The sequence below is a fragment of the Meleagris gallopavo genome, chromosome 27 (genome assembly GCF_905368555.1).
Source record: "Meleagris gallopavo chromosome 27, MGAL_WU_HG_1.1, whole genome shotgun sequence".
In the NCBI taxonomy this organism is placed as follows: Eukaryota; Metazoa; Chordata; class Aves; order Galliformes; family Phasianidae; genus Meleagris; species Meleagris gallopavo.
Window position 1 is genome coordinate 806,328 of NC_139430.1, and position 16,761 is coordinate 823,088.

At 48.9% G+C, this 16,761-nt stretch overlaps 1 protein-coding gene and 1 long non-coding RNA gene across 5 annotated transcripts in view; one reads left to right on the top strand and one right to left on the bottom strand.

Annotated features, from left to right (window-relative positions):
- LOC146542664 (uncharacterized) lies at nt 1-1,530 on the bottom strand. The gene is made up of 2 exons (XR_014879842.1): nt 1,036-1,530; nt 1-854 (listed from the first exon to the last, which is right to left on the bottom strand). It is a non-coding gene; the product is annotated as an uncharacterized LOC146542664 (long non-coding RNA).
- The window catches only part of POGZ (pogo transposable element derived with ZNF domain), a 27,569-nt gene continuing 12,151 nt past the window's right edge, over nt 1,344-16,761 (top strand). For 3 of the 4 annotated variants that reach the window (XM_085209820.1, XM_085209821.1, XM_085209822.1), the window contains exons 1-3: nt 1,344-1,504; nt 8,634-8,758; nt 16,397-16,572. In XM_085209820.1, coding sequence (XP_085065946.1) covers nt 8,635-8,758; nt 16,397-16,572 — 300 coding nt within the window. In that variant the 5' untranslated portion in view covers nt 1,344-1,504; nt 8,634. Of the gene's footprint in view, nt 1,505-8,633; nt 8,759-15,589; nt 15,683-16,396; nt 16,573-16,761 lie in introns of those variants that run through there. The other variant, XM_010724009.4, reaches the window with a different exon arrangement.

Below are 16,761 nucleotides of genomic sequence, written 5' to 3' on the forward strand. Positions count from 1 at the left end.
TTATTCACAATAAGAAGTTTATTATTAAAGACATGAATCATTTGAAATCATCTGTGGGAGAAACGTAGGGAGAATCCCAGGGAGATCTGTTGGCTCGATGGCGCGGGGCACTCGGGTGGCACCGATCCAGACACATAGTGAAGGAAATGCACAACTGTGAGCGTTTCTGTGGTTGCTTTAGTTATGTTTGGGTTGCTTACAGACACAACGTCGGGTTCAGGCTGCAGGGCACACTGCTCAGCACAGGTGGTGCAGTCACTGTCCTGGAGGTGCTCAAGAGGAGGGTGGATGTGGAGGCACTGAGGGACGTGGGGGGTGGGCACGGTGGTGGGGGTGGGGTGGGGTTGGACTTGGTGACCTTAGAGGTCTTTCCAAGCCCATTTACTCTATGGGGACAGATCCTGAAGGCACTCGCCTGTTGCACCCACCTCATCAGTGGTGTTCAGGAACCTGTGGAGATGCTGATGGCCATTCAGTCCAAAGCATTCATCTTGAAGCTGTCCCTGAGAAGTGACATTTGTGTCCACTTTTGATCTAATTATGAGTTTCACAGAAGGGAGATGAAATGATTTGCCTCTTTGCTTCATTAATAAGGTCTCCCACATCTCCCAGAAACCTCCTCCATCACCAGATGTTCCTCCTGGTCACTTGGAGACACCAGAACTGCATCACTGGCCACACCATAGAACTCAGGCCCTGCACTGTTGGCTGTGCAACATCTCTCCTAATGGATGAGGGGTTTCAGCAGCTCTTCTGAACCTCTCCTGAAGGTCAAAAGTGGAGGTCTGGCTCCGGACAGCACTGCCAAGCACCAAAACAGAGCTGTCTGCTGGTGGTGAGACATGGAGAACTCCCTGCAAATCAATAACCACAATGGAGGCATTGGGCACTCAACACGCCGCCAACCCAAAGCCAGTAACTACAGAATGCAGAATCAATGAGGTTGGAAAAGACCTCAGTGATCACCGCGTCCAGCCCCAGCCCGTCCCCATTAACCACGGCCCCATCTGCCACATCTCCACGGTCCTGGGATACCTGCGGGGACGGCGATTCCACCACTTCTCCACTTCACACGGAGATGTGGCACCTGGGGACAGCGGGGACGGGGTGACGGGCTGGGGCTGGGGACAGGAATGCGTTGGGGTGGCGGTGGGGGTGGCCGTAGGGGTGGCTGTGGGGTCTCCGCGGAGGAGCGCAGCCCACCGCTCACGCCTCGCGCCGCTCCGCCGCCCCTGAGGAGGCGGTGGCGGAAGCCCCGCCCTCCGAGTGACGTCACCTCAACGTTCGCCAATCCGCGCGGCGCATCGCGTCCCGGCAGGAAGTGACGTCACCGTCTCCCTCCGCCGCCCGGTCCCCTTTTTGTGTGTGTGTGGAGTGCGGCGGCTCCGCGTGTATCCCCCCGCGGCGGCTCCTCCTCCTCCCGCCCCCCCCCGGCCCTCCGCCTGCCGCCCGATGCCACCTGCGCTGCGCTCCCGGGGCTGAGGGACCGCGCGGAGCGGGGAAGGTGAGAGCCGGGTGGGGGGTGGGAGGAGGAGGCCGCGGTCCGTTATGTGCCGTGGGCGGAGGGATCGGGGGGAGTTGGGGGTGAACCGGCTCCAACCGCCCGGGGATGGGGGGAGGGGGGGGGAAGAGGGGCGCACACAAAGCGGGGGAGGAATGGGGGGGGCGGGGGGAGGAGCCGCCGTGCCGCGGGGCGGAGGGATCCTCTCACACCCCCCGCGGTGATGCGGCCCCGATCCCTCCGCCCCGCACGCCCCCCCGGAGCTCCGCCGCCCCCCCACGTCGGTGGGCGGCCATGTTGGCACCGGGGTTATTTTTTCTGCCTTTCTCCCAGGCGCGGCGCTCTCAGCCCCGGGGGGGGGCCGCGCTCCGTGCCGAGAGGCCCCTCCCGAAGGCCCCGCGCCCCCCCGAGCCCCGCTGCGGCCTTCGGCCCCTCCCCGCCCCCCGGCGCTCAGCGGTATCGACGGGGGTCGCGGCCCTTCGGTCTGCGCCGTCCCCGCGGAGCCCCCCCGGGCGCAGGGCGGTGCTGAGCGCTGCTTTGTGTCCGTGGCTGTCGGTGGCACGGAGAGGCCCCTGCGCTGTGCCCGTGGTGACCGAGCTCGGGGCTGCGGGCACGGCAGTGCGGGGCTGCAGGAGGGGCCCTTCCAGCCCGACGCAGTTGCCAGGCCGAGCCTTTCAGCCCACGCCGTTCACTGAGGGGTCTGGAAGTTCCCGTCCAACCCATTTGCTAAGCGATCCCTTGCAACCCAATCCATTCGCAGTGGGAATTCTCTTGACTTGAGCTGTTTGCTGAGGGATCCCTTCCAGCCTGGTCGCTTCCAACACAACCGAACTCGAGCCCTTCCAACCCGGTCCAACCGCTCGGCGATCCCTTCCAACCCATTTCGATCCCTTCCAACCCATATCTTAGGAGATGCCTTCCAACCCGAGCTACTGGCTAAGAGCTCTCCTCCAACCCAACACGTTCCGTGTCTGTGTGGTCCCACACTTCTCCTGGCTGCACCTGCTGAATCCAAGTGTTTGCTGTTGAGCTACTTGCACTGTTCTATTCAACACCACGCTGTGGTGCTGCCTTTCAGTCCCAAAGAAGCCCGGTGGCTGCAGTGGGACACCCCAGCTCTGCATCCCCTGCTCTGCTCCATGCTGTGTCACCAAGTGCGTGCAGGCTTGCACTGCCCTGCACAAAACTCATGCCACACAACAACGTGCATCACGTTAGTTGTATCAGCCTGGCTGTGGCAGGAGCTGTTACCCATAGTGAAATGGGGCAGAGCATGCAGGTCAACCTCAGGGTGGAGGATTGGGGATCTGTTGCTTCTTTTAGGAAAGGCTTTGTGAGGAAATGGGAATTCTGCATCTTCCCTGCGCTGAACCTTGCTGTGTGCTGATGGTTTGAGGTTGCTGCAGATGGGAAGTTTTATCCTTGAGTGCCGTGCCTGGGTATAATTTTATCTGCGGTTGTATTGTGCCTAATAGCAGAAGTGGGGCCGTCCCGCAGCGCTGAGCTCTGTCTGGGCCGGGGGTTCTGCACGTGTTGCTCACAGATGGCAGTGTGTTGTGGATATATATGGCTGTGTTGTTTGTGTGCACAATCCCACAGCTGCTTGGAGACTGTCAAAGGACCAGCGACTGCTTTCGTTCTGACAGACCTGCCCCACTCTCCGTGCAATTTGCAGGAATGGAACTGCAGACAGCTGGTGGGCTCCAGAAGCAGTTTCAGGGTAGTGCCATGGTCACAAAATATGCCCCAAGTGTTCAGCAGAGCTGCAGAGACACATAGCAGAAAGCGGTTTGTTTTCATCACTCAGCACTTCCAACTGTAAGGTAGATAACAATCATTAAAATTGAGTGTAATAATAGATTTTAATTAGTAGGCATCACACACATCAAAGCCTTTAATAAAATACAGAGGACTTTAAATGAAGGCATTCATAGCAAATTTAATATGGCTGTGGAAGAAGTTGGGTACCCAGCAGAGCGCAGAGCGGATTCACCTCGGTGTGAAGGATGTGGCTGCCCAGCCTCCACCTGCTCCCTTCTTTCAGAGGTGTTGCTCATGATGAATGGCCAAATAAACACTAATGAAAACATCATCCAACATTTTCATCACTGAGATTATATCAGCTCGAAGCTGTGCCAGTTATTCATTAAGAGCCACCGAAGAACATTATCTTTTCTTCAGGGAAGGGATTGCGGCGTGTCTTGACAGCAGGAACCTTTATCACAGGATTCATTTGCATTTAATGTAACCTCGTCAGGTTCTTAAAAAGTGAAGGTGCGTTCCTTGCCATTATTAAAAGTGAGCGAGAAAAGTAACGAGACAGGAATTGTGTTGAGCCTGCACGTCCACCAGGGTTGGACAAAATGGAGAGCAGCGGGCACTCAGAAGTTGGTTTATGTATTAATTTCTACCTTGGAGTGTGTTGAGTCATCCCAGCTCGTCTGTAGGTCTCTTAGGAACAGATCCTCGGTTTTACGTCTTAGATTTTCTTCTCCGGACTCTCAGCATGGAGGTTGTTTTATAGCAAGTGGTGAGGAAAATTGAAGGGTCAATTAATTCTTAACATGTATTTTTTGCGCTGATATTTTTCCTTAGGGAGTTGGGGGAAAGGATTGATATGTTGATAGCATTTGAACCGCGCTGCAATTAAATCTTCCCTAGCAAATCTAGGCTGGCATAAAGCCTGACAAACCTCTGGCAAGGAGTTGAGAAAAGTTTGGTGCTGAGCTGGGATTTCCTGAGCTGCAGCTGATGCACAGAGCTCAGTGACAGCACAGCTGTGCCACGTTCAGTGCAGCTCAGTGCACAGGGATGTGCGTTGCCCCACTTGTGCTCCCCGTGCCCCCATCTTGCAGCCCTTTTCTCCAAGCAGCTGTTGCAGAGGTCCCTTCCCCTGTGGGGGTGGATGGCAGGGATGATGTTTCTGCCTTCCCCAGGCCAGCTCTGTCCCCAGCCACCGCAGTGCTGTGCGAGGGCTCTGAGTCACCTGTGCTGAAATGCACTGCTGGGAGATGCCTGGCATCCTGTCAGGTCCATGAACCATCCCATAATTTCCTTGGTCAGCGGTAGGTGCTGTGCTGGAGGTGGCTGAGACTGTTGGGTGCTTGTTTGGTAGTGCTGTGTGCTCCCATTTGGTTGGCTCTGACTGCTCCTTTAGGTGCTTTTATGTTGTAAATTCAGGCGAGATGCACAGCGGGGAGCTGGAACTGAATGGTCTTGAAGCTCCCTTCCAACCCAAGCTGCTTGGGGTGGTCCTACGGTGGTCCTTTGGTTGTCTCTCCAGTGGTTCATTCTGTGATGGTTCATTCTGCAGAGGTTGTACAACGTTTGTTCTGTGGTGGTTCTGTACAGTTGCACAAAGAGCTGTAAGTTGGACTTTTTGTAAGACTGGCTGCATCCTTCAGTGTTAGTGCTGTTGATGACTCCACGTGATGCACGGAGTACAGATGTGTTTGAACCACGAGTTTGTTCCTAGCTCAATGAAGGCAGTGCAACCAGCCCAGAGCACAGAGCAGCACTGAGGTGCCCGCATCCTTCACTGCTCCCAAAACTTCTGCCTCTGACTGGAGCAGAGCTGTGGAGTGGCCGTGTTGGTAGCCTGTGCTAACTCAGTGCTGGGAAGGCAGGGTGTTGTGAAGCAGCCCACCCCTCCTACTGGTTCCCATTAAACAAAACTCCTCTTTCTGCTTCAGCTCCTCACCTGTACAAGGCAGGATGCTCTTATTCCTGACCTGCCAGCGTGCCCTCAGGGCTGTGTGTGCTGCAGATGGCTTCACCCAGTAAGCAGAAATTGGGCCACCAGCGGTGCCCTGACAAGTACGGATGTATTTATGCTTCTTTTTTTCTTTTTTTTTTTTAATTAAAAGCCTTAGAAAGTGAAGCTCGTAGAGCAAGAACAGCGCGTCCCATCATGTGAATTCTGAACGAGTCATTAATTTGAAGTCCTTTTTAAAAGTGGTGCGTGTGTATCCAACATATGTATGCCATAACTTGTTTGTTTGTCTCAGATAATAGCAAGCTGTGAATGAAGCTGTAAATACACAACACACATCTCTTGGAGATCACTTCAATGGGATGCAGCTGTGCGGCTCTGAGCACAACCTGCTACCCACAGGTAATGGGAAACGCTCCCACCTGATCCTCCCTGCTCACACTGCTGGGAGGAGGCGAATCCCCTGAGTTAAAGCCTGTGGGATGGAAGCTGGATGCTTTGTTTGCCACCTCGCTGAGGTGGGTTTAGTGCTTGTTTGGTTTATTTCTCTGTTTTGGAAGCTTGGGAGCTGGCGATGCTGTGCAGCGATGCTCTGAGTGTGAGGTTTGTCGTCTCTTTCCAGTTGTTTGCTGCTGGGAATCCAAGAGCAGCCCCCAATCAGGGCTGTCTGATGCCTTTCCAACCATGTGAGAGCGTTCACTGATAATGAGATATCATTGGATCTCAGACCAGATTCCCAATTTCAGCTGGAATTACTGTTGGCTAGGATTTATTATTATTATTATTATCATTATTATTATTATTGAATGAGGATTAGAGAGATTTCTCCCTTTTTTAGGGTGGGGAAATCTGTAACGATTCAGCATTGCTGGATTTCCCCTGCTAATGGGAATCGCTCTGTAATGAGCCTCAATGCAGGAGTTTGATGGCTGTTGGCTTTTTCCCCCTTGTATGACAACAATGAGTACAAACCACAGCTGATGGAAATGAAGGATTTATGTCCTGCAGTCCTGCTGGTGTTTGTATGGGGCTGATACGTGGCGGTTCCAACCGAAGGGAGAGGAAACACCTTTCTGCAAGGCTCGATTTCTCCACACTTTGTCATTTTTTTTCTCTCTTTTTTTCTTTGGCATCCGTATTTTCAGCTGCACATCTGCCAACTGTGTGCTGAAGAGCTAAACGTGGAGCATTTATCATTGGGATTAATCATTTTATTGAGCAAAGGCTTCTTACATCCAGAAATATTCGAGATCAAAGCTCTGAAAAACAAAGCTGTTGCATTATAGAAGAGAGGAGACATTTTCTTGGTTCGGTTGATAGAACAGATGAAATATCTGCGCATAATGCAAGTTGGTGTCAGAAGATTCGTGTAACTACAGCCTCTTTAGCATTTTGTCTTTGCATCTTCTGAATAATTACGAGCTGCTGAATAATATATTTCTCCCAATCTGCGCAAAGCCTCCCTAACCTTCCTGCAGAGACATTTGTGCCTGCTTTAATTAATAGATGGGGTTATTTATCCTATCTGTAGCTGCCCATCACTGTGGCCGTGCCGTAACGTGGCTCCGAGGAGCAGCTCCTGCTGTCAGTGTCGCCTTTTGCAGGGGGAGAAGCTTTGTCCAAGGAGATTCCCCACCTCGGTTTTGATTCTGGAGGTTTCTGCAGAGCAGGAATACAGAAAACCATAAATATGTATTGTGGGTCGGCCAGCGTTGGAGATCAGTGCGTCCATCTCCTAGGAGATGCTGCCGGGTTTGATAAGATTTTGTAATTAAACAAAAGTTAACGGGCAGAGGGGAGATGTGGCTCCTTTGGTTCTTGCCTCCCCTGTAGCAGATTTGTGCCCAAACCCCCATTTCAGAGCTGCATTTCTGGAGTCTGTTCCCATCTCGTTTGTCAGCCAGAAATAATTTCTGTCTCTTTTGTGTTGTTTTTCTTTTGTCTTAAACAGAAGGAAATTTGTGTTTGGTGCAGTGGGTGAGGGCTGAGCATCGGGAGTTTTATTTCACTTCTTGTAGAGCCTTTCACAGCTCGATTTCTGCTTCCTACCCTTAAAATGCCGTTAACACTTTTCCTCTTTCTAATAACAAAACTGCAGTGGGTAAAAGAAGGTGTTGGAGATGTCTTTGAGGCGTGCAGGTGCCGGACGATGTGCAGAATGAGAGCCTTTCTGAGCTGTGCAGTGCACGTGGTTAATTGCTCCCTGGGGTTATGACAATGAGTTGTGATTTTTCATCATAGGATGAACTTTATTTGATGAGAGACCGGCATGTTTTCATCGGTTGGCTCTCCTTTTTGGCTCGTGGATCACGAGAATTTCAGGCACGTGAAATGCCCAGTGTGAAACGTTGTGCTCACACAGTGCTGATGAGCAGAGATTTGGGTTCGGTGGGGTGAGGTGGCCTCTGTGCTGTGTTAGGGGTGTTTTCTGTATTCACAAGAGTTAAGGGCTGTCAGTTTTGAATTGTTTCCCCATGTGGAGCGTCCTTGCTGTTAGTTGAAGTGCTGAGCTGTCTGCTAACAGGGGTGTAATTCATACAAAAACGGATCCTTCGATGTCCCCAGGAGGGCACTGCTCTGACTCGATGCTGTGTGCGCCTCTTTTTGCCATCTGTCTGTTCTTAGGGATCCAGAGCTGGAGATCTGTGGCTCCTGGGCTGTGCTGGAAGCTTTTCTTGGGGCGGGTGTGGAATTTCTGCTCTTCAGTTTGAGCCCTCGTTCCTTGTTTCCATCCCAGATGTGGAGAACAAATCTCTCGTTCCACTTGCAGGACACTGGGGGCTGTTGATAACAGAATTGTGGGTGTAATTCTGACTGGGTGGTCGGAATGTCCGATGGAACCCTTAACTTCTGGCGCATTCAGGTCTGTATTTCACTGATGTCTGGCTTGGCTGCAACTCCAGCAGAAAACACCTGACTGTCGCTGTAGGCAGATCCAAAAAACCTGTTTGGTGCACACTGGGACTCAGAAACACCAACAGATTGGGAAGGCAGGAAGTGCTGAGGGTTGTGATGTCCTGCACTGGCAGTGATGTGCTCACCCAGGGATGGGTTGGAGCAGACTTAGTGGTTATGGTCGGATATGTGGTCTCTTTTGTATACTGGCAGTAATCTTAGAGTACTCAGAGCCACGAACAGAATAAAACTCTTGATTATTCTTCCCAAGTTCCTCGCTTATTTTAAGGTTCTGCAGTTTGGGGCAGTGGATTCTACTTTTGAAGCCGGTAACTTGGTTTTGTCATGCAGGAGGAGAGGCAAAAGCGCTCCAGTTTTAAGTTAAAACCAAAGGCTTGCTAGGCAAACATCACTGAATTTCCTGAAGATAATAATTCTGTTGTTAGAATCATACTTACAATAAAGCTTTTGCTGCCTGACAAAATGCAGTTATCCCATAAAGGGCTTTCTCCTTTTCTTTTGCAGGATGGCGGACACGGACCTTTTTATGGAATGTGAGGAGGAGGAGCTGGAGCCATGGCAGAAGATCAGTGATGTGATTGAAGATTCTGTGGTTGAGGATTATAACTCGGTCGATAAAACTACTACGGGTAATTAACTATTTTAGTCCAGAATTATTCCAGCTCTGGGTATTAAGGGGAAATGGCAGCGACTGGTTATGTATATCCAGTAAATAATCTCATTTGATAGCTACGAATCCTGTTAATAATGTAATAAATGCCCATTTTTGAGCTCCTGTTCCAGCTCTGTGCAGAAGGAGTGAGGTTTCAGGAGGTGCAGAAACCTGGGGGAAGTTCTTCATGTCATGTGGCCAAAGTGGTGCAGAATTGACCATTTGCATGAAAGAAGAGCAGGGTGTTGCTTCTCATTGTACAGAGTGCTTCAGGAGGTATCAGCACCCAGCAGTGACTCCTTCAGGTCCTCCTAGCAGTTCTGAAGTAGGTGAGGTTGACAAGGATTCAGTGGTTAAATGTGTTTCCTCTGTCATCACTTACATAGTCACAACAGTGAGATTGAAGCTTGATCGTTTTTTCTTCTATAGCCCATTATTTGAGGTAATCAGCTCCATTCTTTTACTTTTGCCTATTTTCTGTAAATGGAAAGATGCATGGCTTTGACGTTCAGAGTTTGTGTTTAATGTGCAGATCAGCAAACATGGTTATCTGCTGGCTGTGTCAGATGTACAGAGCAGTAACTGGGGGGTTGGGGGCTTTGTTTTCCAGAAGGTGATAATTGTATTTGTGAAGGAGCTCTGAGTAAAGGTGTGAGAGCAGCTGACTGGCCCGTGTAATAAGTTAGGCTTTACTTTAGCCCTTTGAATTTACTTTTTCTTGCTCTTTTAGTTGAGGTCAAGCATGCATCAGCTTAATATCTACAAGAAGAGATGGGGCCATCTTGTTGTAGGCCTGGGGTTCCACGTGTCTCGTGGTCCTACAGGTGTGCAGTGCCATGGAAGCATTCCTGGTGGTTGGTGTTGTTAACGTTTGGCTGCTAACTTATTGTCTTTTTGTGGAAGTATTTGGCACCTGGGCCTTTGGAGAGCTGGCTGCTAACTGGAGCTGATAATTGGAGGTGAGCTTAGGGAGGGTTTGCTGACTGCTGTCAGCTCCTGCTTCTGGCCTTCATACAGGGAAAGGTCTGTGAGGAGCTTGCTTTGACGAAGGGTGTTTGGAGCTGGTAAGGTGGGAGGATGTTTGTAAAGAGAAAGGCAAGATAAGAACTAAAAGCCACGACTGCTCAGGGTCACTGTGCTGCACCGAGATGTGTTTTGCACGAGTAATGTGTTCTAACTGCTGTGCTGACCAAATTCCAAGGTGAATAATTTCATTTCTTCTTGTTATGAAAAGGTTCTGCGGCTTCAGTTCAGAGGCAGCTTAAGCAATCTCTGTGCATAACTTAGTGCTGAGATCGAAAGTGTCTTTAGGTTCCTTTGGGATTAAGGAGCTGTATAAATCTGCTTGTCAGACTCACTTAAAAGTCACCACATCATTTTTAGTAAAATTTGATCAGACACAAGTAATGAGAAACGCATTGGTTTCAAATAGTGCATAGAACCCCTCTTGGAAATGTCTTCAAAGTGTCTGGCACTGCAAATGCACGAGGTGTCACCACGTAATGCACTGGTGATTAATACTTCATAGCTTTACTAATAGAAGTGAATGGAGGCAGGTGTTTAAATCAATTACAATTAATAAAGACTTGGTGATATCAGCGTGCCAGTTTGATTATTGCTTACAAAAAGAGGAAAAATGTGCATGGCTACTAAAATACATCATTTGCAGGTATTTTGTTTATCAGTAAAATATTTGAGTACTCTAATAAAGTTCAAGGATCTTGTTAATGGAATCAGTTATCCACGGGATCTGCTATCCAAATGACTCCTGGATCCTGTAAAACCGGTGGAGTCTGTGACAAAGACCCATCCAGATTGGATTCCTGCACCTCCTAGATTCAGAAGGATTAGGCAGAATTGCAGAAATGTTAAGAATTTTTCTTGTTTCCTTTATTTTTTTGTTGTTTCAAAGGAGTCACAATAAGCTCTTGGCTTAGGAAGCCAATTTGGAGCTTCAGCATCTACCTTGAATCTGTAGTGAGGAAGGGTGGGAAAAGAAAACAAGTGGTGTTAATTCCATTTTCCTTCCTCCATCCCTTGCTGTGCACTGACTGACGATGCCTGCGTGGTTTGTGATCTTTAAGATCCCTTCCAACCCAACCATTCTGTAATTTATCATTTTACTCTGTGCTGGAGGAGTGGAATCAGTGGCTGTTTGTGTTCATCTTATTGATAACTGTATTCTGAGTTGCAGTCAAAAATAGTTGGAGAAGTAACACCTGCAGTCTTTAATCCATTAATTAAAGGCATGGGCAGGGATGCAATTGGAAATGCCTGAAGACCTCAGGGGTGCATTGGTTTGCTTCAGAAGGGAGCAGGGAGGGCAGTGACCTTTGCAGCCCTGAGGCAGCGTTGCTTTCCAGATGCACAGAACTCGGGGCTGCAGAGCCAGGCCAGCTCTGGTTGTGTTGTTGAGACACAACGTTCTGCATCATGGAGCCATTTGTCTCAAGCTGAGGTTGGTGCTGTGGGTTGGATCTGTGTTGTTCTTATCTGCTGCAGACTGGGCAGGAGGAATGTGGTGCTGATAGGCGGTGTGAAAACACGCAGGAACGCACAGAGCTTTGCCCTTGGTTTGGTGATAGGCACTGAGATTCTGCAAGGTAAAGCAGGGAAACACACTTGGTTGTGAATCTTTGTGGAGCACTTCAGCTCAGTGGTGGAATGAATCCTCCTTTTGATGGTATGCATGCAGCAGAGGACAGATCCTGTGAGTGGTGATGGGCTGATGGTTGGACTTGGAAATCTTGGGGGTCTTTTCCAGCCTTAATGATTCTAGGATTGGGTGGGCTTGATGGCTGGACTGATCCTAGAGGTCTTTTCCATCATTAATGATACTGTGAGTGTGGTGGTGATGGGTTGACAGTTGGACTTGATGATCTTGGAGGTCTTTGGGGACCAACACAAACACAGCTCTTCAGCCTGCAGTGTGGCTTTTTCTTTCCAGAGCTCCAGAGTGTTCACTGATCTGCTGCCATCTCCTGTTCTGCAGGGAATCCTTGTAGGCTTTCTGCCAGTGAAGATTTGGGGTGGCAAAGTGCCACGGGGGCATTGGTCCCCTCTGCAGCCCATGCTGGCCCTGTAACCAGGGGTCACATCCCCCACAGCCTCACTTTGACTGCAGAGCTGAGGGCTGTGTCTGAGCTGTCCCAGCTTTGGGCAGTCTGGTTTTTTATGCTCATAGCTGTCATCTTGCATTTTGTTTTACGTTAATTAAGAAGACTTACAAGCTAGGGCTGAAAAAGGCCCATTAAATCTACCCATTCTCTCAGTGTAAGGTTTTGTTAGGCTTTGTTTTGCTTTTCCCCTCTAGGATGTAAATCATTGTGAGCCAGCCTGAAGCCCTAATTTATTGCTTTCTTAAACCACAGCATCCTCCTTGGTAATTATCTACCTCCCAAACTGACTGACCATACGGTGACAAACATGCACCCAAATTTCTCCTGCAGTGTGTCGTACTGCTTAACAGTTCAGAGGGTCAGGTAGGATATTAGGAAATATTTCTTCTCTCCAAAAGTGGTGATGCATCAGAACAGGGAGGTGGAGTTGCTGTCCCTGGAGGTGTCCAAGATTGGGAGCATGGATGGTGGGATGGGTTGGGGCTGTACTTGGGTGTCTCAGAGGTCTTTTCCAGCCTTAACAATTCTGTAAGTGGGCATGGTAAGGTTGGGTTGATGCTGGACTTGGTGATCCTAGAGGTCTTTCTCAACCTTAATGGCTCTGTTCAGACCACCAGCTCTTCTGGGCAATCAGAGCAGTGGGCTGGATGGGAATGATCCCACATCCAAAAGTCAAGAAAGAAGATTTCCTCACTGAAGGCAGAAGACTCTTTTAGCTAATCTTTTTCCATCTTCCTGCATTTCATCTTCAGATTTTTTCCCTGCAGATTAGTTTTAAAATGTCTCAAATTACTGGGACATAAAAGGAAAAAAACAGTGAAAGCTAAATATATTTGAAGTGACGCTCGGCCTAATTTTTTCTTTTCTTAATTTCCACTGTGTGCTGTTAGCTGTACCTTTTCCCACTCAAACCAGTTTGTTATGTTCTGTATATGTGCACAGCTCACTGGTGTGTGTCTCCCTGTTGTCACAATGTCCCAGTATCCAGAAAAGCACTTTTGTTGGCAAGAAAATGAGATGGGAGCCCTGCTGCATGTCCCCCTGACAGCATGACTCCTTTTTAATAATTCCACCATCAGATAAAAATACAACTTACATTCCTGCAATTCCTTTTGCAGGAATCACAAAGTGCTTTTGATCCTGGAAATACAGGAATGATGGAAGGAAATGCTGCACTTCCATGGACCGTGCGGTGAATGCGGGGCAGTGTGAGGTTAAGGCGGGTTAGATGGGAAGCAAAGAACCTTTATCTGCTGTCATCACAGTTCTGCATCCTCACTGTGTTACCAGCAGGAGCCTTGGCCTGCTGGGTGCTGTGTTGCAGCCCCAGTCTCACACCTGGGTGATTCTGAGAAGGCTTTATTGGTTGGCACTGGTGTCCTCAAGGGAGGTTGTGCAGCTGTGAAGTTGGGTATCACGGAGAGGTTGTGCCCCAGAGGGCTGTGGGATGGACCCGAGCTGCTGGAGCTCAAGAGGCATTGAACCTTGCTTCAATCAGAAGCTTGTTTCATCAGCTGGCATCGCTGTCCTCAAAGGAGCAAAATAAACCATTTCCAGGGAACTGCCTGGAGCATCAAATACGTGAGAGGCCGGAGGAGAAAGAGAAGAATGTAACGTCTTCTTCCTCAGCTGATTTCTGCTGTGATCCTACAGAAAATTGGGCATACAGCTGTGTCCTTCCTGACCACAATAAAAGGAATTCTGTATTTCCTTCTGCCGTTGTGCTGCCTGATAATGGGCAGCGTTTCTGGAGAGAACAACATGGCAGGTCCATACTCAGAGAAGGGGGTCCAAATCACTGGACTGACTCGATCAGAGCATCCTTGTCAACCACTCTCTGCTTTAAATTGACTGAAACCCAAAGCTGTCTTTTGTTAAATGAGTGAAGTCTTCCTAGATGATTTTCAGGAGCGTTGTGAAGAGATTACAAAGATTGCCAGACACACTGCGCGTCTCTGGTTTCAATTCCCTCCTCTCCATCCCTCCTCCGAGACCTTTCCTTACAAAAACAGTGAATGCTGGAATCACACCATTCTTTTGACTTGGACCCTGGAGCTCAGACAACAACGCTGGGTTTGTGCTCGTTGCTTCTGATCCTAAAGAATGGTTCAGGATAGGCTGCTTCTGCATGGTGTAATCTTCATGGAAATGTTTGGATCCCGTACGCTGAGCAGTGCCAGTCAGGCAGCATCCAGACTGTCAGTGCAGAGCATCTTCATTTAAAAGAAGCTGTTTTGGCTGTGGGTCAGAATGTTTTGGCACACAGCAGGTCTTTTCCTGGATTTCCACATTTGCATAGGAAACATTCTCTTTTAACATCAGCAATTTCAGTAATGTTGGACCATTTTGTGTCTCTGAAACAATCTGGATGTTCTTTCAGTCTCATAAGTGCTAAATAACGACACCAATCCTTTGGCACAGCTGCCCAGAGCAGTGGGTGCCCCATTCCTGCTGGTGCCCAAAGCCATGGATGGGGTCCTGGGCAGCTGAGCAGGTGGGGGGGGCAGCCAGACCATGGCAGGGATGGGGCTGGGGGTGTGAGGAGCCTTCTGTTCCAACCATACTGTTGTTCTTTGTTCTGTGATCCTTAGGGTCCCTTCCAGCCCAGACTGTGCTGTGATCCCTTGGTTCTATGATCTTTAAGGTCCTTCACAACCCATCTATGCTCTGATTCTATGAAATCCACAGTGGGAAGATTCCTGTGTGGTTTTCTCCTTCCAGTTTGGAAGCCCTTTGCCCTCAAGACATGAGTTACAGTAGTAATGGTCTTTAAAAAATAATAAATCATACACTTTTAAAACCTAGACACGTTATTATTCCTCTATAAGAATCCCTTTGACGTTTCTCGCTATGGTTTGAGTTGGGTAAATAAGAATACATGAAAGAGCTTTGTGCCAAGAGGTAGAATTGTGCAAAGGGAGAAGGAGCTGAAGTCCTATTAAGTATTGTGTTCATTTTCTGGGTTATTCAAAATAATCATGCCTGAATTATTATTATTATTATTATTATCATTATTATCCCACCCACATGATATTTAGAAAATGTGTGGTGTTTTATCTATGCAGATCTCTTGCTGTGTGTGAGCTCTGATTTTTGGGTAGTGCTTTGTGGAGCCAGGAGTTGGCCTCAGTGGTCTTCCAGCTTGGGGTATTCTATGATTGTGTGGTTCTTTGGTTTTCTGGACAGGTGCTTTGGTGTCTGTAGACCATTTTGCCTCCTTTCCCTGGCACCTGTCCTTCTTCATCTACTCTTCCCTTCCTTTTCATCACTTCCCCAGTGCTGAGTTGTCAGTGAGCACTGCCAGTAGACGAGAGATCCTCCCAACTGTTGCTTTGGTGCCACATTTGGTGCCCCCAGAAGTAACTGGGCCACATTCCAGGCTTTGGATTTCCTCATTCTGTGCAAATATTGTTCTGGTTGGCAAGTGAGAGCCTGTGGAACAAATGGGATCTTGGCTGGAGGATGCGGCCAACAATAATGAGCTGCTGGAAACAGGGACCCAACTCCATGGATTTTCTTAGGGTGATCATGGGCCACAAAGTCCTGTGGGCAAACGTGTAGAGGTTCTGGGACTTGTAAGGATAATGTTCTGAGGCAGAATGGTGTCAAAAGAAGCATGGTTTGTTTTTTACTCTGTGATCTTGGAGGGCCCTTCCAACTCAAGACATTCTATGGTTCTATGGTTGCAGCTCATCATGGAAAATAATTGAGGCAGATCTCCATCATGGGAAGCTTGACCCAAACAGCTGGCAGTTCAGAGAGCTGTGGGATGCTTTTTGGCTGTAGGTAATGGGGAGTGTCGGGTAGCTCTAGTGGTGAACATGGGATGTTTAGAGTTGAGTTTCAATCAGAGCACGTCACTCAAATTAAGAGAAAAAGCACTTAAACCATTCTGAGATGTTCTTACGACAGCCCGCATATTATGATTTCCGTGGGAGCCAGATGTTTTCACATGTTCTGTAATTCTTGTGTTGAAGCATGTCTGGTGCTTCATGAAAATTCACTGCTGTAGTCCTCTTCAAGTCAGAGGATGTTGGACATGGCTTTAGGTGGTTCAGAACTCATGTGTCCTTCTGGTTCTGGTTAATTGGCACCGAGCTGCCTGTGATTGGCAATGCTCTTCACAAACTTGCACAGCGTTGCACCAGGGGCTGGAGTGAGTGGTTGAGCATAAATTTTCCCAGTATCTGCCAGCAGGTGAATTTGTGCTTAATAGTTAATGAGACTAAAAAAAAATATTTTCTTTAGCTGCTGTGGTTGTGTTCAAAGGGCATGCAAGAGCCAGGATAATCAATCTCTGAGGTTGCTCGGAGCAAAGAGTTTTGATCACCTTGTTCTTAGGCAGCTCAGATGGAAGTTTTAAAGCAATAGATAGAAGGGTCTGATAGTTTCACAAGTTTACTTTTAAAGTGTGCTCTGAAAAAGTCATTCCAGTTCTGCAGAAGCTTTTTTCACTGACAAATACAACTTTTGCTCTATCTCTGTTTTTCTTCCAGCCGGCAACCCTCTTGTTCAGCAAGGCGGGCAGCCCCTGATCCTCACCCAGAACCCAACCTCGGGTCTGGGCACCATGGTGACCCAGCCAGTGTTAAGACCTGTGCAGATCATGCAGAATGCCAACCACGTCACGAACTCTCCGGTGACCAGCCAGCCCATCTTCATCACCACCCAGGTGGGTGCCCTCACAGCCCCACTCCTACGTGCAGGCTGGGAAGGAGGGTCTGATGTGCTCATCCTTACAGATTTCAGCCAACAAGGACATTCAAAGTTGGGCTGTATCAGGCTCTGAGTGTCTGATGGAGCTGTGGGTGCCCTGTTCATTGCAGAGGAGTTGGACAAGATGTCCTTTAAGGGTCTCTTC